Source organism: Antechinus flavipes, chromosome 4 (assembly GCF_016432865.1).
Source record: "Antechinus flavipes isolate AdamAnt ecotype Samford, QLD, Australia chromosome 4, AdamAnt_v2, whole genome shotgun sequence".
In the NCBI taxonomy this organism is placed as follows: domain Eukaryota; kingdom Metazoa; phylum Chordata; class Mammalia; order Dasyuromorphia; family Dasyuridae; genus Antechinus; species Antechinus flavipes.
In genome coordinates this window covers 415,573,355-415,595,653 of record NC_067401.1, presented here as the reverse complement: position 1 = coordinate 415,595,653, position 22,299 = coordinate 415,573,355, and the positions used below count along the sequence as shown (strand labels likewise).

The 22,299-nt window shown below is 33.2% G+C and overlaps 1 protein-coding gene across 1 annotated transcript in view; it reads left to right on the top strand.

The window, feature by feature from the left end:
* CEP350 (centrosomal protein 350) overlaps nucleotides 1-22,299 on the top strand; it is a 178,223-nt gene that overhangs the window by 52,289 nt on the left and 103,635 nt on the right. Inside the window, exons 9-14 of the mRNA XM_051998844.1 lie at nucleotides 1,666-1,812; nucleotides 3,580-4,241; nucleotides 4,559-4,680; nucleotides 9,377-10,434; nucleotides 15,147-15,297; nucleotides 16,408-16,547. Coding sequence (XP_051854804.1) covers nucleotides 1,666-1,812; nucleotides 3,580-4,241; nucleotides 4,559-4,680; nucleotides 9,377-10,434; nucleotides 15,147-15,297; nucleotides 16,408-16,547 — 2,280 coding nt within the window. The remainder of the gene's footprint in view (nucleotides 1-1,665; nucleotides 1,813-3,579; nucleotides 4,242-4,558; nucleotides 4,681-9,376; nucleotides 10,435-15,146; nucleotides 15,298-16,407; nucleotides 16,548-22,299) is intronic.

The window sequence follows — 22,299 nt, the reverse complement described above, 5'->3', positions numbered from 1 at the left end:
TGAAACAAAGTCTTCTGGGGCCTTCCTGGGAGTCTCATTTTATGGTAGTAACACAAATTTACCAATCTCAAATATTGGTGGGGGGAGGGGTGCGGCAGAGATTGGTTGGGGGAGAAGAGTTTTTCTTCAGATATTCTTCATTGTCATGACTCATTGACTTTTTGTTGAAAACAAATAAAATTAGAAACCCTTAAGAAAGATTCCAAAATCATGTCTCAAAATGTGAATATTTTCAGTGTCACCCTATTCTGTATAATAATTTGTTTTATTTCAAGTGACATAACCATGATTAAGACAGGATAATGCCCTCTTGGAAATATCTGCTTAAATGCTGTGATTCTTGTATTATATTACACATAATATTTTAAACACGTTTTCTTATTAAAATGTGAGGGAAAATCTACAGATTTTTCAATCTTCAAATATCTTAATCATAACTTAAGCTGCTTTTCCTAAGAATATTTCACTTTTAAAAATCTTTCTGTAGATACTTCTGTCTTCTGTGTGGGCATAAAATTCAGTATTGTGTGTTGTGCACCAAACCTACAATAACATGATATTTTCTATGTAACTATTGACTTTGACAAAGCTGCATTGATGGGCAATAGTTTATTTTAAACTTTGTTTCATAAAATCCAAATGAAAATTTTTTTCATGTTTCTGTTGAAGTATTAGTCCTTTTAAAAATGTCAGGGAAGCAATAAATCCACACAGTTTTTTGTAATATTTTATCAAATTAAGTTATCTGAATACAAAAACAAAACAGAAAACCTCAGGTTGTAAGTGAATGTCTTTTCTCCCACTTGTAACAATTGTTTCCCCAAATAAAGAGTTACAAATAATTATATTTGTACAATTGGACACATTCAAGATGTGTCCCTTGTCCCTTCCCACCTTCTTTGTGTAGGAACATAAAAGCAAAAGAGTCTTTGGAGATGGTATGTCTCTTTAAAGTTCCTGATAGTCTGTTTCAAATTAGGGACAGTGTCTCAAAATATTATTCACTCTCTTGTTCTTATATATGAAGGCAATGAATGTTTAATTGGATCATATTCTGAAGTAAGCACAAGTTGTTGTAACTTTTGGAATATATTTTGATTTTTATTTAGGCTTTATTTCCCTAAAAATATTCTTACTGAAATTTATCTGTTAGAAATTTCTTAATGAATTCGAGTAATGTTGATAAGTTATGAAAGCATTTTAAAAAATCTGATACACAACTTACTCTATTTAATGTTTAGATATTAGTTGGATTCTCTGCTTAATTTTCAGGATTTATGAAGGCATTATGCTCAAAAAGGGTATTTGATGCATTACTTTTTTTTTAAAAAATCAATTTTATTTTCAGTTTCAAATTCTCTCAAGCTCTTCTCTTCCTCCTCAATTACTGAGAAAGCATAAATATGTATACTCATGCAAAAAAAAAATTCTTGGCAATATCTATGACATATTGTTTTCAAAGTACCCAATTTCATTGATGGTGAAACAATATTTAAGCATACTGTCCTTAAACCATTTGAATGTTTGACATACAGGTGGAAATCATAAAATGTAAGCTTCTTCTTGACAGTGGATAAAGATAAGACAAATTGCTTACTATGTGGTTTAATAGATGCATGTCTCTGGAGCTAACTACTTGAAATTTTGTGTAATTTTATATTGTAGGCGGCGGCCGTATGATAAGTACATCCTCTTGGAGAGATGGACAAAAGTTAGTAAAGAAGATTTTGGGTCCAGCACCCAGAATAGAACAAAGAGAGCGAAGGATGGAGTCAGGTGATAGAAATGGAAAAGAGAAGAATACTAAGTCTGGTGAGGGGTTAAAATTATTATAATGAAAAAAAAAGTCAATTGAATTAGCTTTAAAAATTCATATCCAAACATATATATATATTTTTTTTTTTTTTTTTTTTTTGTGGTAAAACATTCTTTTGGGAGAATTCAGGATAGGGCATTATACTAGTTTGAAAATTCCTCCTCTCCAACCCTCCAATTTAATTTGATCATTGTCTAGGGCAGGGGTCCTCAAACTACAGCCCACGGGCCAGATATGGCAGCTGAGGATGTTTATCCCCCTCACCCAGGGCTATGAAGTTTCTTTATTTTAAAGGCCCACAAAACAAAGTTTTTGTTTTTACTATAGTCCAGCCCTCCAACAGTCTGAGGGACAGTTTACTGGCCCCCTATTTAAAAAGGTTGAGGACTCCCTGATCTAGGGGTTGTCTTGTCCAAGAAAAAAGTGATGTTGGGAAATGTTTTTTTCAATAATTCCCTTTCTTCTTCTTCTTATTACATATGAATATAAAAGCACTTTGTTGTTGGCCAGGTCTTGACTGAAATTTTAAATAATGGATGTTTTACATTTAGTGAGCATTGTTGTAGTTTTAAGTTTTAAAATATCCATGTTAACTATTTCTAAGCTACATAGACTTTCTGAATAGGAATATTAATTTTAATTTTAGGAAAAGAGACTAAAAGAAATGAAATAGTTGTCTACATAGAAAAGTAAATGTCACTAAGACTTTTGGGCCACCCATAATACTTTTGAGATTTTTTTTTCAGTGTAATATTTTTAGCCAACTTTGTAAGTAGACACATTCTAAGAACCTGAAGAATTTAGTGTGACATTGAATACTTATAATGCATATAAATAGGCATACAAACATATATATGGACACACATTAATATACAATTTGCTTCCATATTGGTATGTAACTGTGTATAATAATGGTGGTTATGTAGTTATCTGTTTTAAATACTACTTTTTGAAATTGTAGCCATTCTCATTTTGTCCTATTCTAAGTAGATTGAAAATTATGCTTAGTTAGAAATTATTCAGCATTTATTAAGTGCCTCCTATATAGAAAGCACTGTGCTAAATATGAATTGAATATGGGACATTGTCTTGCCTCATGAAACTTGGTGTAGGAGAAAGATATAACATATGAAACACTATGTGTTGAGAGCTCAAGCAGAGTGCTATGTGAGGTCCTCCCTTCACAGGATATAATTTAAAATTATAATTAAAAGCTATTCCTGAAAATGGAAATATTTGTTTTCTGCAGGTATTATTAAATCATAAACATGATTGTGTATAGGCATGTTGGTAGCTTGAGGTTCATTTTAATTTTTTGTGCCAGACAACAAATTTTAACAAATTTTTTAAAAAATATGACTCTTTTGGAAATTCTGTGGTATAGTCTTACACATTTCATTTGAGAGAAAATCTCTAAATTTAGTGCTATTTTATTTGGCTTTAAAAACATATTAGACTTTTACATCCAGTGGGTTTCATTTGGTTTTTTATGGTTTAGCTTTGGCATGTTTTTGCATGTTGATCTTTGCGAGACCTAGATGTTTTTAATGCAGATTTTCTAAATTTAATTTTTAAAAAGTTCTATTTTGCAAAGAACTAGCATTTCTCTTTTCATTAAGACTTATAAGTGAGTTTTCATTAGGTTACTTGACTTTGTGTCTGTGAAGATGAAAAGAACTTGGTCATTTTTATTTTTTCGTGCAATAAATTACTGGAAATACATTTTATAATATACTGCTGTATTAATAATTTTTATTTTGCAGTTGGCCAAATTGGAAGAGCAGAATCTGATCCTAGATTGGATATTTCACATAAACGTCGTCATCCACGAAGCATAGAACGTTCACGAAGTAGGGTTCGGCTTGAGAATAACTTCAAGAAATTGCCTGATTCTCTTCCAGATAGTAAACCAGAGGAAGATACTGTAAATAAAGACTTTTTACCAGTTGAAATTCGCGGGATTCTCGATGATCTTCAGCTAGATTCTGCACCACAGTCTACAAAGCAAGAAACTGGGGATCGGCAGAATCAAAAGCTTGTGGTACCAGCCCAAAATTCTAGGAGTCATAGCCCTGTTAAAAGAAAACCAGAGAAGTTAACAGCTAATGAAGATCCTCCTGTTATTTCTAAAAAAAGGCACTATGATACTGATGAAGTTCGCCAGTACATTGTTAGACAACAAGAGGAAAGAAAGAGGAGGCAGAATGAAGAGAAGAAAGCTCAAAAAGAGGCAACTGAACAAAAGAACAAACGACTGCAGGAGCTTTATCGGAAACAGAAGGAAGCATTTAGTAAAGTGAAAAATGTACCTTCTTCTGAACCTTCAGCAGCCAGGAGGATACAGGAAACTTACTCTAAATTGCTGCTGGGACAAGCCTTATTAGAAGAGCCATCTCATCAACTCCATGTTACACAAGAAACACAGGTAGTTTTTATACTTCTAAGGAAAAAAAATATAGTGAGGAAGGAAATCATATTTCAGAAAATCTTGATATTTTGCTGTTTAATGTAAGATGACCTATAGCTCCAAATTTTCCAAGAATAGTTAGGAATAAAGGTAATGAAAAATAAAAACTAAAATTGAATTTTCTTAGGATAAATATAGTGCATCCTGATATAGGTTTGCCTTGAAGGAGAAATTAATGAATGCAGTTTTGTGGTTTATAACACTATTAGCTAGGATATGGCTTATAGAAATATGAACGTTTTGATAAGGCTAACATAAATTTGATTTTTTTGCAGGTAAAACCGGGGTACCAACCATCTGGAGAATCTGACAAAGAAAACAAAGCACAAGAACGCCCCCCTAGTGCATCTTCCAGTAGTGATATGTCTCTTTCGGAACCTCTGCAACCCCTTGTAAGGTAAGATGTGGAGAGAAATTCAGTCCATTCAAAATAACATATGAAATTTCAAAAAGGTTTACTATGTCTTTTGTTTTTTACATAATATTAGTCACCCTGTATTTCTCACTTATTAATTATTAATGATTTCTTGTAACACAGAAAAACAGATGCGTGAAACTCAACTGGCAAAGTCACTATGTCTAAAAACACATATACCATTTCATATCCATACCTGCCCCTTTCCTTCCATGCCCCTTATCAATTCCCTTGTCTCCTAAGAGGAGAGAATTGTTGTTCTGAAACTGTTTGGTTATTGCCCTTTTAATGTCTGCATTATATTATTTTCTTGGTTCCTTCTTTGTATCAGTTCATACAAATTTCTTCATGTTTCTCTGAATTCTTCGTTTCTCTCATTTCTTGTTATGCGATAACATTATAGTTTTGTAATAATATGTGTGGTGTTTAGTTCTTTAGTCATGGCCAGTTTGGCAAAGATACTAGTTGTGGTTTGCTATTTTCTTTTCTAGCTCATTTTGCTGATGAGGTAACTGAGGCAAACAGGGTTAAATGACTTGCCCAGAGTCACAGAGCTTATAAGTGTCTTAGGTTAGATTTGAACTCAGATCTTCCTAGGTTTGGCATTCTATGTACTACACCACTTAGCTGCCTAATTTAATGGATACTATAGTTTATTAATCTCTTCCCTGTCAACGGGAAACCTTTTTTTTCCCCCCCAGAAGTTTTATTGTAATATATACTCATATACTGTGCTAATATGAATATTTTGTTATGCATGAAACCTTGCTTTTTGTCATTGCCTTCCTAGGGGTTTATGCTTTGTAGTAGGATCCCTGGGTCAAAGAGTAAGAACATTTTAATAACTTGTGTTCTGATACCAGATTGTTTTCCCAAAGGATTGAATCTTTCATAATTCTACCATCGATTAAGATGTCTGTCTTCCCATAAGCCCTTCTAATATTCACTCTTTTAATCTTTTATCACCTTTAGAATTTGGTGAATATGAAATACGACCGTAGCATTTTAATTTGCACTTCTTTTTTTTTTAAATTAATGATTTTGGAACATATTATATAATTGTTTAATATAGATAGCATTTTATTCTTCCAGTTGAGGTTAACTGTAGTTCATATAAACTTTATAATCTTCCTTAGAATTATAATACCCTGTTGTATCTTTGACATCTAAACAGAACCTAAAACTTAATTTAGTAAAAACTGAAAGTATCTGTAAAAGAACAGGTATCTTCTCTCAAGTTTCTCATTACTATCAATTGCACATTCTTGTGACTCCTAGTTTTGTACACTTAAAGATCCCTTCCTATTCTGAATTGAAGATTCTGTCATTCATGACCATAGTGCTGGAGATGAGAGTCCAAAAACGTGAGTTGAACTCTATCTTAGCAACATGAACATAGGTAGGTCATCTAATTTCTGGGATCTTGTTTTCCTTGCCTTTACAATAGGAATAAAGATAATAGGTACCTGATAAATTATATTAAATGTTATAGGTCTCTCCATTAGAACAGGGATAGCTGCAACTATACTTTCCTTGTCTATACTCTGTTACAAGCCTATAAATGGAAGTTTATATGGAAGTTCTTAGAGCTCTTAGAGCTAATTCTTTAGATTTGGAAGATTCAGGAATCAAAAGGTCTCAAGTCAAAGGTATCTTTAGAAATTCTTAAGGCAGAAAGAAAAATCTTTTCTTTGATAAGCTGTAATGATGATATGTGGCCTATTTAAAATGTCTTGATAACTTCATTTGTGTATTTTGCATCTCCCTGTATAAGTGCTATTATACAGTATTGTACAGTGCTTGAGAGTTAGACTTGGAAGTCCTGGGTTCTGCTTCTCATTGACTGTGTGACCCTGGGGTAGGCACTTAAACCTCTCAGTGCTCTGGGCAGTTTTTTTAAGAGTTCAAGTTTCATAGAAGGCACTTTGCTTTGGTGGAGGTTCCCCCTCCATTTCCCCACATCAGTATCCTCCATGCCAATGAAATTGCAAGTTCAGTCCCTATTTCTGTCTCCTGACTTAGTATGTTGTTCGGAAATATTTTTTATGCTTAGTTGAAATCTCTCTCCTGATAACGCTCGGCCATTTGATCCTAGTTTTTTGTTTTGTTTTGTTTTGTTTTTTTTGGTTTTTTTTGCCAGGAGCAACACAGAATTCTACTCATGTCTTCTTAGTAGTCCTTCATATATTTGAGCCAGGTGCACTATGTCTCCCCGTTCTTTTTCAAAGACTGACTTTCTCATTTCTTGAGTCATTGATCATATATTATAGTTTTCAGACTCTATGGGCATACTTACACATTAAAAAGTAAAAATAAGACAGCACTGAATTTTAGAACATCATAATTTTCTCTGTTGAATTTTATTCTGTTGTTTTTGACCCAGAGTTCATTTGTCTACGTAATTTTGAATCTTAATTCTCTCTCTGTTCCTTCTAGCTTTGAGCCATTCTAAGTTTGACAAATATTTTTTCTATGTTTTATCAAAGTTATTGGTAAAAAATTTTGAATTGGATAGAACCAATAACAACAATAATAACTTCTCTTGTATGTTTAGGGTATGCGAAGTGCCTTCCAACAACCTCCTAAGGGGATTATAAATATTATCTTTATCTGATAGGTGAGGAAACTAACTAAAAGAGGCTGACTGATGTGTCTTGGTTTACACAGAAAGTGTCAAATCCAGGAACTGAACCTGCCTTTTCTGACCAGAGGCCTAGTGCTCTTTTATTTGAGCTGTTGTGGCTTTTCTGTTTCTGTTCTTTATCTACATCCTGTAGTGGACCACAGCAACATGAACACATCAAACATACTCAATCCAAGTTAGCATCCAAAGGTATAAAATTATATATTAGGCATATTAATATATCTTTTTTCTTGCTACATGCTAGAATTTTTTTCTATTACCTCCTCATCCTCCTCCACCCACACTTACCTATGCTATTCTGTCATCAGTGAGAAAAAAGACTTGGAGTTAAGATATAAGTTAACATAGTACCTCTGACATTAACTGTGTGACTCTGGACATCTCACTTTATTCTGAGCCTCAGTTTCCCCCCCTGTAAGAGGAAGGAAATAATATCTACATTGCAAGGTGGTTGTAAGAACGAAGTGGCATAATATATGTAAAGGACTTTAATTTTTGGGATTTTTGAAACTGGGTCTATTTCAATTTGCTGTGGTCATGTATATACCTAATCCCACTGCTGATAAGCAGGGAGAATTCTACCCACTCTTATTTCCAACCTGGACAAATTTGCCTTAGACAGCTTAATGTCTATCCTTCCTTCCCTCTTCTCTTCACTGCTGTTCAAATTCCCCCAAATTGCTGCTAGCCTTAGTATGGACAACTGATTATCTTTGGCTCTATCAAGTATGTAAAGCACTTCGTAAACCACAAAGAGCTAGAGATATGTCAGCTCTTACCTTTACCTTGAGACCTTCTGCCCCTTTTGTTTTTAAGTTGGGATTTTTGAACTTGTCTTTTTAAACAAAATTTTTTTATTAACTTTATTTCAATGTAATTAATTTCCTTTGTAATCCTGTATATTAAGCAGTTGAAACCATTATTCTGAGAATGCATCTGACTTCACCAGATTGCTAAGAGATCCATGACACAAAAAACGTTAAGAACCCATAAACATTAATATAGCACTGGGTAGAAATCGGCTTCTCACAAATGTTGATCTTCCTTGGATTTACTACTAAGTCTTACTGCCCTTTATCTCTTAGCAATAGTTATAATTATTTATAAATACTTTTTTTCCTTCTTCTTTCTTTAATCCTGTTCCCAGAGAACTCATCATCAATTCTTAGAATATAGTCATACCTTTTACAATACAAGGTTTAGAATAAAATAAAGGCATTGTCTCCACAGTGCCTCTTAAGCCTATAGGACTAAGGACCACTTTCCCTTATCTAATTTTGCCTGGTTTTCCATTATTCCATTCTAATCATTTGTAATCTCTGGGCCATAATATCATTTCTTAAGAATTTGGATTGACACTGAACATTTTGAAAACCATTTAATATCACTTTGTTTTTATAGTCAGGATTACATAAACATTTGTTTATTATTTGGTTGGGCTTTGGTCAACAAGTTGTGTCCAACTCTTTGTGATCCTCTTTATAATTTTCTTGGCAAAGATACTGGAGTGGTTTGCCATTTCCTTTTCCAATTCATTTTACATTTGAGGAAACTAAGGCAAACAGGGTCACAAGTATTTAAGGCTGGATGAACTCCAGTCCTGATTCAGGGCCACCATTCCAACTACTGGGTCACCAAGATGTTTGCTTAGTACATGAAAGTATTTTTCCTTACCTTAATTTCAACCTCCTTATAGGTAGGAATCATGTTTTAAAATGTCTTTTCAATAAGTATTTACTGTGTGATAAGCGTCAAGGATACAAATAAAGAGCAGAAATTATCCTTGCCATTGGGAACTTTCATTCTATTCTCAGCACTTAATATCTATATTTACTGATTTTAATTTGCATCCGAGTACTGTATTCATATTTAATATATAGTTTTTCCTTCATGATATTTGTGAGTCTCAGGTAAAAATTAATTTACCTATATTTTGTGATTTTAATATTTTGTAATTTTTAGCTTTTTAACTTGTTTTCTTAATTATAAAGATATATGTTGGTTAACCTAATTGGTACCACTTTTTTTTTCCAGAAGTGATTTGGTAGAACCAGCGTGGATGCAGCCAGACAGGTTAAGCCCAAGAAATTATCCTCCCCAACAACCACTTATTGAAGCAACTGGATGTTTACTCTCCCAGCTTTTGGATCTAGAGCATGTAGGGACTTTGCAGAAGGACTTTGAATCTATATTGTCAACTAGGAGAAACCAAGGTGTAAGCACAGGGACTTGGAATTTGACACCACAACTGTATATGACCTCAACAACTACACAGCAAGATGCTTTGATAAAACCTAGTCCAAACCAGTACAGAAGTAAGTTAGACCGAATTGAAGCCCTAAAAGCAACAGCAGCTTCCTTGTCCAGCAGAATTGAAAATGAAGCCAAGAAATTAGCTGGCGCTAACATTAACTATGGAACAACATGGAATACTGACTATGATATGCTGCAAGGTACCCAGGAGGATGGATATTGGGCTAAACCTGTGAGTCCACCTGTGAAAGAGGATAATGAAGATGTTTTTTCTGCCAGAATTCAAAAGATGCTTGGGACCTGCATATCTCACACAGACTTTGAGGATAATCTTCCTGGAGTAGGGAACCTTAGTGAGTTTAAAAAACTTCCTGAGATGATTAGACCTCATAGTTCTGTATCAAACTTTGGATTACGATCATCCCATAAACCAGAAGGACCACTAGCACTGTTAAATAAAAAACAGGCTGATTCTCCTGCCTCTGATACCCAAGTTTGTGGTCAAGATAAAGTGAAAATATCTCATGATTCAAGCACAGATTCAGTTAGTGAAGGGCCTCTTCTTAGTGAGGGGAGCCTTTCTGAAGAAGAGGAAGGCAAGGGTGGGCATTCCCCTTTGAAGATAGCAACAGAAATCTTCAAGGAAAAGGAATTCTGTGCTGGAGAAAGAAACACCTATGAACCTATCAAAGAGTTTCAAAAAGATGCTGAGAAATTTGCACCACTTTTTGGACAAACAAGTGGCATACAGAGCAAAGGATCATGGGAGGAATTGGCAAAAGGAAGTCCACATAGTGTCATTAACATTTTTGCAAAGTCTTATCAAGTCTATGGAAAAGGTGAGAAAAATTGATAGATCATTTTAAATTTGGACATTACCTTAAGATTTGTTATTTTATTTCCATACCAAATATATGTATTTCATTTATAGCGAGTGGGGCAACTGAGGCTCTGAACCTAGGATTCCATTGCTGTAAGGAAGATTGATAAGAAAACTCTTTTTGTTAATGGAAGTCAATACCAGCTTTGGAATTTAAAGACTTAGAGCTGCTTAGAGTGCTGAAGGATGGTGACTTTAAAAAAATCAGTTTTATTTTCATCTCACAATTCTCTCCCTCATGCCTCCTCTTTATACCTTCTGCTCTCTTGAGAGAGCATGAAAAGTAAAATCCATTATAAACATTTATAGTCAAGCAAAATAAATTATCCATAATATTATCTTCTCTTCACCCTACCCTGGGCAAAATGTAATCCAAATTGCAAGCTTGAGTCCATTACTTCTTTCACTGGAGGTGAAAAGTATATTTCATCATGAATCCTCTGGAAATTGTGGTTGGTCGTTATGTTGAACAAATATCCTAAGTCTTTTAAAGATTTATCCCTAAATATTGTACTTACTTTAAAAAAAATGTTCTATTGGTTCCGTTTCCTTCACTTTGCATCAGTTCATACAAGTCTTCTAGGTTTTTCTAAAAACCATCCCCTTCATTGTTTCTTTCAGCATAATAATATCCACATTCATATATCATAACTTATTCACTTCCCAGTTGATAAGTACTCCCTCAGTTTCCAGTTCTTTGTTACCACACACACACACAAAACCTTGATTATAATATAGATTCTTTTTCTTTAATCTTTTTGATGTATAGACCTAAAAGTGTATTAATTGCTTTTTAGAATGACTATACCAATTCAAAGCTTTACTAACAGTTCTTTAATGTATCTGATTTTCCACATTCCCTTTAGCATTTGTCATATATATATATATATTTTTTGGTCAATTTTGCCAATCTGAGGGATGTTAAGTGATATCTCAGAGTTGTTTTAATTTGCATTTACCTGACTATTAGTGATTTAGAACATTTTTATATACTTTCTCTGAAAATTACCCATTCATATTTTTCCCCCAATTAATAGGTAAAAATTTTTTTAACATTTTTTTCAAATTTTGAGTTCCAAATTTTTTCTTTTTCTCATTCCTCCTCCCTCCCTGAGAGAGTAAGCAATTTGACATAGGTTTTACATGTACAGTTATATAAAACATATTTCCAAGTTAGTCATTATATGGGAGAAAAATTTTAAAAAAAGAAAAGAAGGAAGAAACAAAATAATCTGTATTCAGATTCCATTAATTCCATCTCTGGAGGTGGATAGCATATTTCATCATGAGTCCTTTGGGATTATATTGGATCATTTTATTGCTGAGAATAGCTAAGTGCTTCACAGTTCATCATGCAGTATTGGCTGTTGTTCTGTACAATGTTCTCCTAGTTCTGCTCACTTCACTGCATCAATTCATGTAATCTTTCTAAGTTTTTCTGAAATCATTCTGCTCATCATTTCTTATTGCATAATATTCCATTATCATTTACCATAATTTGTTCAGTCACTCTTCAGTTGATGGGCATCTGTGCATATCTTTTGACCCTTTGTCAATTGAGAAGATTAAAGAAATTTTCTCATGGATAGTATATTTAAGAGTCAGGATTGAAATTCAGGTTTGTTTAGCTCTGTGAAGCCAATTCTGTCTCTATTTTATCTTTATGCTTCCATATGGCACACTTGCAACAAATATATTTTCAAATAATGATCTCTTATTAATGACCATTATGATCATCATCTGAGGTATTTGTAAACCTCCACTAAAATATGAGTAATATGATATTTAACAAATTTATTTTCTGATTAGTGAAGGTGTATTCTTTATGTTTTCATTTCTTCTCATAGTATGAAAACAGTGGTAGAGCTATAGAGGAATTGACTTCTGAAATAGATGGCCTAGTTTAGGTGAAATTGAAAGTGACTTACGGTAGTTAATATAGATTTTTAGATTTTCTATTCAGAGTTATGAATCTAAATAGAATCTGTCATTTGATACATTATATAGATGTTGTTAGGAATAGGATAGCTTTGGTGGATGTTGTTAGAAGTAGGATAGGTTTGGTGGATTGTGAGAGAGAAATAAATTTAGAACTTAGTCTGAAAATTTGTCAGATTGGTTTTTATTATTTGAAAATTCAGTAATCAGACTTAATATACTAATTGATATTGTCAGAAATTCTAAGGCTACAAACTAAAATTTTTTACAGTACTTATCCCTGTTCTTTTTTCCTCTGCTCTCATGTGTTAAAGAATCTTAAAGGGTCCTTTGAACTTACCATTTTGAGTTGTCATATTGGTCCTGAATGTATCAACTTCCCCAGCTGACATAATGTGTTATTTGAATCCCAAATTGTGTCCTTGGGAATCAAAACAGGAGCCAGTTAGTCTGCACTAGCAGAGAAATAGCTTGTACACCATGAACTCTTGTAGATAAGTAAATCATTCTATCTTCGTAGTCTAGCAGTTTCCCAGGCGAAAGAATACGGTTTTTGCCATCGCTTTGCTCTTCCCTTTTGGGAGAGGTTTTGTCCTTTTCCCACTACTTCCCAAGCCTCACTGGCAGAGATTTCTGGCACTTCTTCCTCCCTTTGTTCTGCTTTTGCAAAGATACAAATTTGTAGTGTTCTTGTTGGTTTTCTGGAAGTCTTGGAGGAGCCTTTGTTTCAGTTCAGTAATCACCACAAGAATAGCTAGATGTTAAAGTCCAAAGTCTTTATTGTCTCCTTGTCTGGGGGCTGGACAGCTCTTTGGAGAGCCTTTCAGACCAGCCTTGGTCTCAGTGGGGGGAGTGCAGAAGGCCAGCCACCATGGTGGTGTGAGATGAAGTGAATGGATCTGACTCTGAGTCTGAAGGCTTGTTTTCAACCTCCAGCCACTACAAAGGTGGATGATAGAATGAATCTGTCCCTGCTGGCTGTTATATACACTATTATCATTACATTATCATAGGTGTGAATCTTGTGGAACTATATTAAGTACTAAGTATATGTATTGAACTAGAGAACTATTAATCACCATGCTAAACTAGATAACTATAGTCTCATCAATTCCACTGAGTTAGCACCTTGTAAGAATCCTTATTTCAAATACAGAGTTCTGGCCCATAACACAAACTTGTATGGATTGTGAACTCTGGATTCCATATGCATGTTCATTTCTTTTATAACAAACCTAGTTTTTATGTAAATTTTGTGAAGTTGTAATTGCTTGTTGACTACAGATTCTTTTAAATGATATACTGCAAGTGCTGTCTTCTCTATCTGGATTTCATCTAACCTTTGCTGACGTACCTACAGAATTTCTCATCTCTGGTATATCGTGTGTGTGTGTGTGTGTGTGTGATGTAAAATGACCCCTATCCAAAAATGACCACTCAGAGATCACTCAGAGAAAGCAGAATTATTTATTAGAGTGTCTCATGAGAGGCAGAGCAGTCCACTAAGTAAGTAATAGATTCACAGTAAAGGCCCACTCCCTTGAGAGTGTTAACAGTTTTTATACATTTCAGACAAAGAACCCCCAAAATCCCACCCTCTGTATGTTGTGATTGGCTACGTAAGTCTCTATTCCCCTATTTGGTCAGTGAAATGCAGTAGATAAGGTGATGCTATAGCTTCTTCTGCCACTATATTTTTTTAATCCCTTCTTTGGACAAAGGAATGTAGTCCAGATCTTATCTAAAATCACATAACTCTGGAGAAGCCAAAACTGAGGCCTTAAGGCTTCAACTAGTTTAACAGTCATTGATCAATATGTGCTTGATCTCTAAGTTCTTCACCTTTTTCACACATGTGCTTTGTGAGAGCTGTGGCTGTGTTCTAGGTAGTTTTTGCTGATTGCATTTATTTTAGAATTTAGTAATGAGAATACTGAACTAGGATTCAGAAGATCTCAGTTATCTAGTCATATTTTTACTACTTATACACATTGTGATCTATGGGCTGCAATTTTCTCAGTGTAAAATAAAAAGAATTGGATTAGATGCTCTTTGAGCTTTTTTCCAAGGCTAACATTCTTTGAACATATAAAAGTTATTATTTTATATACTTGGGTGAGTTTGTGTTTTCTATTGCTTTGCTTTGTTAGTCTTCCAGAAAGGCGATTGATGTTAACAGTTTAAAGTGGTACTTGGGATGGTATTTTTTGATTTTCTTAAATTTGAAAATAAAGTTTTCTTTTTCTTTTTCTCTGAATACTTTTAATAACAACTATAAAAATAGTAAAAATTTAGTTAGTGTTTACATAGTGCCTTTTACATTTTATACACTATGCTAATTGCCTTATAGATAATATTTTATTTGATCCTTCATAACAATCCTGAGAGATAGATGATGTTATTATCCCCATTTTTGTGGTATTATTATCCTTATTTTACAGTTGAGGAAATTGAGGCAAGCAGTTTAAAACCTGTAAATTTTAACTTACAGCTACTAAGTGTCTGAACCTGGGTTTGAATTAGTTCTTCCTGACTTCTTTCCTAAAGCTGTAGTTACTCACTCTAGCCTCATATCCTTAGAGCCCCAGCTCCTCTGTTCTGTTAAATTGCTATAGATCTATTTTGAAAACCACCTTTGTTAGTTTAAAAGTTTGAATTCCTTGGAGAGAATTTTTATATTGAGGAATGCCTATGATTCATATTTACCCTGTTTTGATTATATCTTTTTGACAGGCTTTGAAGACGTGTTGGATAAAGGATCACCGGTGTTGCGCCCTTTGGTTCCCATTACAACTCCTGCAGGCAGTATTTCATATGAAGATGATTTTGTGTCTTCTCCAGCAAATGCAACACTGACAGAAAAAAAAACTGCTTATGAACCTATGTAAGATTATTTTGAGAGTATGAAGTGAAATCTGAAATATAAAAAAGAAAATTATATAATAACAGTGATATGAGACTTAGCCCGATTTACTTTTCAAAGTTATTCACAGTAACATGTCTGCTAAAGGGTGCCATAGGGAAACTTTATTCATGGCGGGAAAAGTAAAATAGAATTTCTCTGCTGGATAGGTTCACTACTATAATCCCTACTACTTGGTCGATCTCTTATATTGAGTATTAATTACAGTATTGAGTACTACAGTAAACTAAAGGTGACTAAATGTTTTTAGAGTACTCTTATGGTCAGCTTCCCAGAGGAACGAATTGGTTTAGCTTCGGAAAACAGAGCATTGGTTAATTGGTATTGGTATTAATAGGTATTATAGGTATTAGTCTTATGAGTGATCATTGTACTTAAAACCTAAGAGAAATAGGAAGACACAGTATCCAAACACAAATAAGTTAGTTGAATTTTTGGTAAAACAGATTCTTGTTTCTCTTTCTTTAGATTTGTTATAAAGATTTTCTCCTTGTGAATTTGTCATATAATTTATATGTTGTCATATGTAGCAGCTGTCTTTTCTATTTGCATGCTTTTTTGCAATGTAAAATTAAAGAAATTATTGATCAAAATTCTTAAATAATGATTATTAGGATTATTACAAAGAGAACTGCAAAGAAACTATGTGAAATTGAACTTTTTAATGAGATTTTTTTTCTGAAAAGTCTTTATTTTGCACAGCAGTGATATGCTATTGTTTAATAAATATGTGGTTGCATGTATTATGTTCCCTTCATAAAAATAGATTCCTTTATCATAGAACTAAAAGAGCTTATTAGTAGGGGGAAAATGCTTTACTCCTACAGTCTAAATTTGATTTCTGTTATGCTTTAATGGCCTAGATAAAGGCTGTTATTTAGGAAAAATGAAGGCAATAGTGATAATAAGGTAACCAAAAAAAGAAGTGAAATGCATCTCCTCCTTGATTTTAGTCCTTTCTGTAGGCTAAATGGAATGTGTGTACACATGTATTTAGTTTGATAATATGTGAATGTTTCATGGCATTATTTTCTTATTTTTGAAAATAATGTCACCTCTTTTATTATATAGTCTCAGTAGTAGCTGTTCAAGCATTCAGGAAGAACCTTCTAGCAAGAAATCCCAACATTCGGCAGGGACTCAATCTGTCACATCATCTCGTTCATCCACTTCTTCCAAAGGAAAGAAAGGAAGAAAGGAAAAAAAAGAATGTAAGTGTTTTGTTTGTAGAGAAGAGTTTGTGTTTTTTAATATACTTAGACATCTTTTTATCTCTTTATAAGGAAATGAAGAAAAGTCAGAAATGTAAAAGTCTAAAAAGGAAAGGATAGAATTCTTAGTTCTATTTACTGTTATTTAAAAAAATGCATTTTGAAATATTTAATCATTTTTAAAATATGTAGTAATTAAAAAAAATAAGTCATTGATATAATTATCCCAGTAGTAAACCAGTTTTTAAAAAAACAGAACGTCCTTTGTTACAACTGAAACTTTAAGAAATGTCTCTTAAAATGCTAATACAATAACTAATGCTTTATGATTCACTTTGAGAAATGGATATTGTATACTTACAATAATAACAAAATTTACTTAGTGTTTTAATGCTTATAAAATAATAATAGCAGACATTCTACAACACCTTAAGGATTACAAAGTGCTTTGCATGTATTATCTTGTTTGATTTGATTAAATCACAGAATTGGAAGAACCTTCAGAAGTTTAATAGAGTTATTGAGTATAATTTACCCAAACAGATATTCCTTCTATGATCTGCTAAACCAAATGTCCATTTAGCATTCTTGAAGACTTCTAGGATTAATCAATCCACTTCCCTTTGAAGCAGTCAGTTTCATTTTAAGACAGTCTGATTGTTATGTTTTTTTTCCTAATGCTAAGCTTAAGTCCATCTCTAGCTTCCATTGTTCTGAGATTCTGTTTTCTGGTGACAAGCAAAGCAAGTTTATATCCCTTCTTTATTCCTTCAAATACTTGATTTCTGTCATGTCTTTACCAAATTTTTTCTTCTACATTCTAGAATCTTTATATGGCATGATCTGTTCTCTCTATATCCTGATTTCTCTTCCTTGGACATCCTCTAATTTATTAAGACCCTTTTTGAAATGTGTTCAGAACATATTCTGACCAATTGATATGTAAAGTACAGTGGAACTGTTATTTTTCCTGCTTTGAATGTTGAACTTCACTTAATTCAGCTTAAGATCATTTTAGCTTTTTTAGTTACCATATTATATACTGTTGACTCATAGTAATCTTGTCTGAACTTTGAGATTGACTTTTTTTTTTAACCTGCATGTAAGACTTTGTATATATTTAGACATTCATTGAATTTGTGATCTCATCAACATAGGTATTCCCTTTGTTAATGTGGATTATCTGCCTAGTCTGTGCAACTTTTATTCAGATTTTATTTACATTTATCACAGAAGTTCTGCCCATCATTCTAGAAGCCTTTTTTTGGTATTCTTTTAACATTACATGTATACAGAGCTTTTTATTATATCTTGCTCTTGCCAGTTTATTACTCTTTCTGTCATATATTTCTTTTTACATCACTTTTAAAGTTTGCAATGTGTTGCAGTTTACTTATGTCCTTATGTTATTTCTTTTGCACTTCAAGAGATCATCAACTTTTTTTCTTGGGAGAACTTTACTATTTTAATTTTAATTTTAATTGATTTGGTCTGTTGTAATGTATAAAGATCGTTTTGGTTTTTAGCTGCTATTCAGTTTATAATAATCTTCAGCTTAGTATTATCTGTACATTCAATAAAAAATAGTGCTTTTTCAAGTGTGTTTTCAAATCACTGACAATGTTGAATAGCACAGGACCAGTAATATCTCCGAAGCATCTAAAAGCTCCATCTGAGTTGACAGTGATCCATTGATCATAGTCTTTAGATTGTCATTTAACAATTTCCAAATCCACTTAGCTCTATTATTTAGCTTGTACCTCTCCATTTTAGCTCCAAAATATATAGAGATTTTTTTAACTACCTGCCTGAAATGTAGATATACTACTTTTATAACACACTCTTGTTCTATCAGTCTTACAACTCTATCAGAAAAAGGAAAGGAGAATATTCAGGATAATCTGTTTTTGAGGAGTCTGTGCAGACTTAATCATCATAAAACCCTTTTTCAATAATATGTTGAATAATTTTTCCTGGAATTAATGTTATATTCATTTCAGTTTGTAGAATCAATCTCTTTTTTAAACTTTAGGACAACATATGCCTATTTTCAGGCTTGTGACCCTTCTCCTTGTCTTTTTTTCATAGATCATTGGTTCAGCAACAAAATATGCTAGCTCTTTTAATTTCATAGGATGTAGTTTACTGAATTTGATACTTTGAAGTGATTGATAATATTCTGGTGCCCTTTTTCCATTTTCTTATTTTGTGTTTCAGCATCATACTTGCTACTTTTGTTCTGTCTTTCTTGGGCCTAAGATTATTATCCTTGGAAGAGAAAACAAGCAGACTAAGAGTGTAAAATGGGCAGAAGGGTGATACAGTAGCTACCAGGCCTGAAGTTAGGAAGATTTATCTTTCTGAGTTCAAATCTGACCTTAGACCCTTATGATCCTAGGCAAGTTACTTAGCCATGTTTATCTTAGTCTCCTCTTCTCTAAAATGAACTACAAAACAAAATGGCAAAACACTACAGTATTTGCCAAAAAAAACTCCAAGTGGACTTAGGAAGAGTTGTGCACAACTTGAAACAACTGAACAACAAGAAGTTTTGCATTGAGCAATTAGATCCACACACTGTATAGAGTGCTGATCCTGGAAGCAGGAAGACTCACACTTCTAAGTTCAAATCTGATCTCAGATACTTATTAGCTGTAGGACCTTGGGCAACATCAGTTTGATTGGACCATACAACATGTACTTGTATTATCTATCTCTGTTGTTATGAGGAAATAAGTCTTAAAAATGTTATGTAAATCTGAGGTATTAATTAGGATATTAGCTAGAGAAATTCTAAAGTTTTTTCTGTCTCTAACATTGTTATTCTATGATATGCTTTTTAATAAAAAGCATTTATTGATCTCACCAATATAAAGATTAAATGGAGTCTTATGAAACTTTTTTTTTAAAGCAGTTAGCAAAAGGAAAGTTACTTAGCCTATCGCAGAAAAGATGTTCATCAAAGACAGGCATGAAGTATACCAAATTAATTCAGCTCAGGAAACCTCCTAAACTTGATTTGCCCAATTGAAACACACTTTCTTATGTGATATATAACTATACAAAAATTTTGAGTTCCAAATCTTTAATGAGTTGCATCTCTAATAATGTCTACAACATACTTAGCTTTTACTTTTACTACTCTTCATGAATTTCAGGCCTTGTTTCATTAGTTTCCATGATCTTTGTAAATGTCTGGTGGAATAATTACCTTTTGCATATAAATATGAAATTCCCTTGACTCTTTTATCATTTTGCTGATTGATACCCTATAACGCCCCAGCTTTTTTTGCCACCATTTTCCACCTTAGCATCTCTTATACAAGTGCTACTGAGTAAAGGTGGAAAAATCACATACCTGTTCTGACGGGATTCACTCCAAATTTATGTGATATAACCTCATCTGAGTCCTCAACTATTGCTTAGGTAATCCTTCTATACCTGCCTTCATCAATTCAATATCCTACTCTCCACAAGCATTTTCCCATTTTTTTTTATCCTTTCTCAGATCTTCTGTCAGCTATCTTCCTGTCTCCCATTCTCTCCCCTCCCCTCCCACCAAGGTGAGAATCTTGCCTCATATTGCCCCAATGTGGTCATTCCTTTGAACTGCCTCCTTTCCCTTTTTCTTTATTTCCTTTTGCTTAGGAGTCTTTTGCCACTTTGATTCTTAACTCCTTTCTTACATGATAAGATAACTTTATTCCTTACTGGGGCCAACCTTTCTGTCTACCCATGCAATCTCATTCCATTCCCATTCCTTTAATAGATTGCTTCTTTTGCTATCTTCATGCTTATCTTTTCTTTTCTTTTTTTTTTTTTAATGGATTTTATTTTTCCAAATACTCATAAAGAGAGTTTACAACATTGATTTTTGTAAGACATTGTATTCCACATGTTTCTCCCTCCCTCCCCAGGATAGCAAATAATCTGATAAAAGTTAAACATGTACAATCCTTTTAAATATATTTTCATAGTTGTCATGGAGTACAAGAAACATCAGACCAAAAGGGGAAAAAATCATGATAAAGAAAAATTAAACAGCAGCAAAAAAAGGTTCAAACCACATTCAGTCCCCATAGTCCTCTTTCTGGATGCAGATGGCTCTCTTCTTCCCAGGTCTATTGGAATTGTCTTGAATCACCACCTCATTGTTGAAAAGAGCCAAGTCCCATCACAGTTGATCATCACATAATCTTGTTGTTGTACGATGTTCTTTTGATTCTACTCACTTCACTTAACATTATTTCATGTAAATTACTCTAAGCCCTTCTGAAATCATTCTGCTCATCATTTTTTTTAATAGAACAATAATATTCCATTATATTTATATCCCATAAATCATTCATCTATTCTCCACTTGATAGAGACTGCCACCACCCTGATATAGGTCATCCTCGTCTTATATCTAAACTCTTATAATAGTCTGTGTATATGTTTACTCCATTCTGATCTATTCTCCATTAATCGTTAAAGTGATTTTCTAATGCTCAGGTCCAATCATTTTACACTCCATATTTTAAACTTCAGCAGCTCCAAATTACCAAAGACAAAATCTACTGTTTGGCATTCAAAACCCTTCATAGTTTAGTCCCTTCCAACTTTTCTAGTCTTACATCTTATCCTTTGTTATGTGCTCCTCAGTCTAGTGATATGGGCCTTGTGTCTTTTCCACAAATAAGATCTTTCATTTCTTAGCTCTAGATATTTTCTCTGGCTATCCTCTATGTGTGCAATATTCTCCCTTCTAATTTTCACTTCCTTCCTTCCCAGGTTTCCTTAGCCCCAACTAAAATTCCATATTTTATAGGAAGCATTTTCTAACTTCTCTCTCTCTTTTTTTAAATTTCATAGCTCCTTATTTTCAAAATACATGCAAAGATAGTTTTTAATATTCACTCTTGCAAAACCTTGTTCCAAATTTTTCTCCCTTCCTTCCCCATTCCTCCCCTAGAAAGCAAATTATCTAATATGTGTTAAAACATATGCAATTCTTTCATACATACATACGTGTGTGTATACATACATGTGTGTATATACATGTGTATATACACACACATATATGTATATATATGTGTATATGTTTCCCTATGTATATGCTCCACAAGAAAAATTAGATCAAAAAAGAAAATAAGAGAAAGAAAAAAAGCAAGCACACAAAAACAAAAAAGGTGAAAATATTATGTTGTGATCCACATTCAATCCTCATCAATCTGGATGCAGATGGCTCTATCACAAATCTATTGGACGTGGCCTGAATTGCCTCATTGTTGAAAAGATCCACATCCATCAGAGTTGATCATCACGTAATTTTGTTCCAATTCCTCTTAATTCCAATATCTTTCCTTTGTTAAATATTTCCTATTTATTCTGAATGTAGTTTGTTCTTATGTAATTTGTTTACATTTCATCTCACCCATTACTTGGTGAGCTGTTTAAGGACAAAGAGTGTTAAAAAATTGTTTTTTTAACATTTTACTTTTTCTCTTCACTCTTTTTTTGTTTTTTAATTTTGAGCTCCAAATTCTTTCTCCCTTTCTCCCTTTACCCTTTAAAACACTGAGAAAGCAAGCAATAATTATACTTGTGAAATTGTGCAAAAGATATTTCCATATTGGTCATATTTCCAAAAAATACAAGAAAATTAAAGAAAGTGAGAAAAATTTACTTCAGTTTACACTCAGAGTTTGTCAGTTCTCTCTCTGGACATGAATTGCATTTTTTTCATCATGAGTCCTTTTGAATTTTCTTG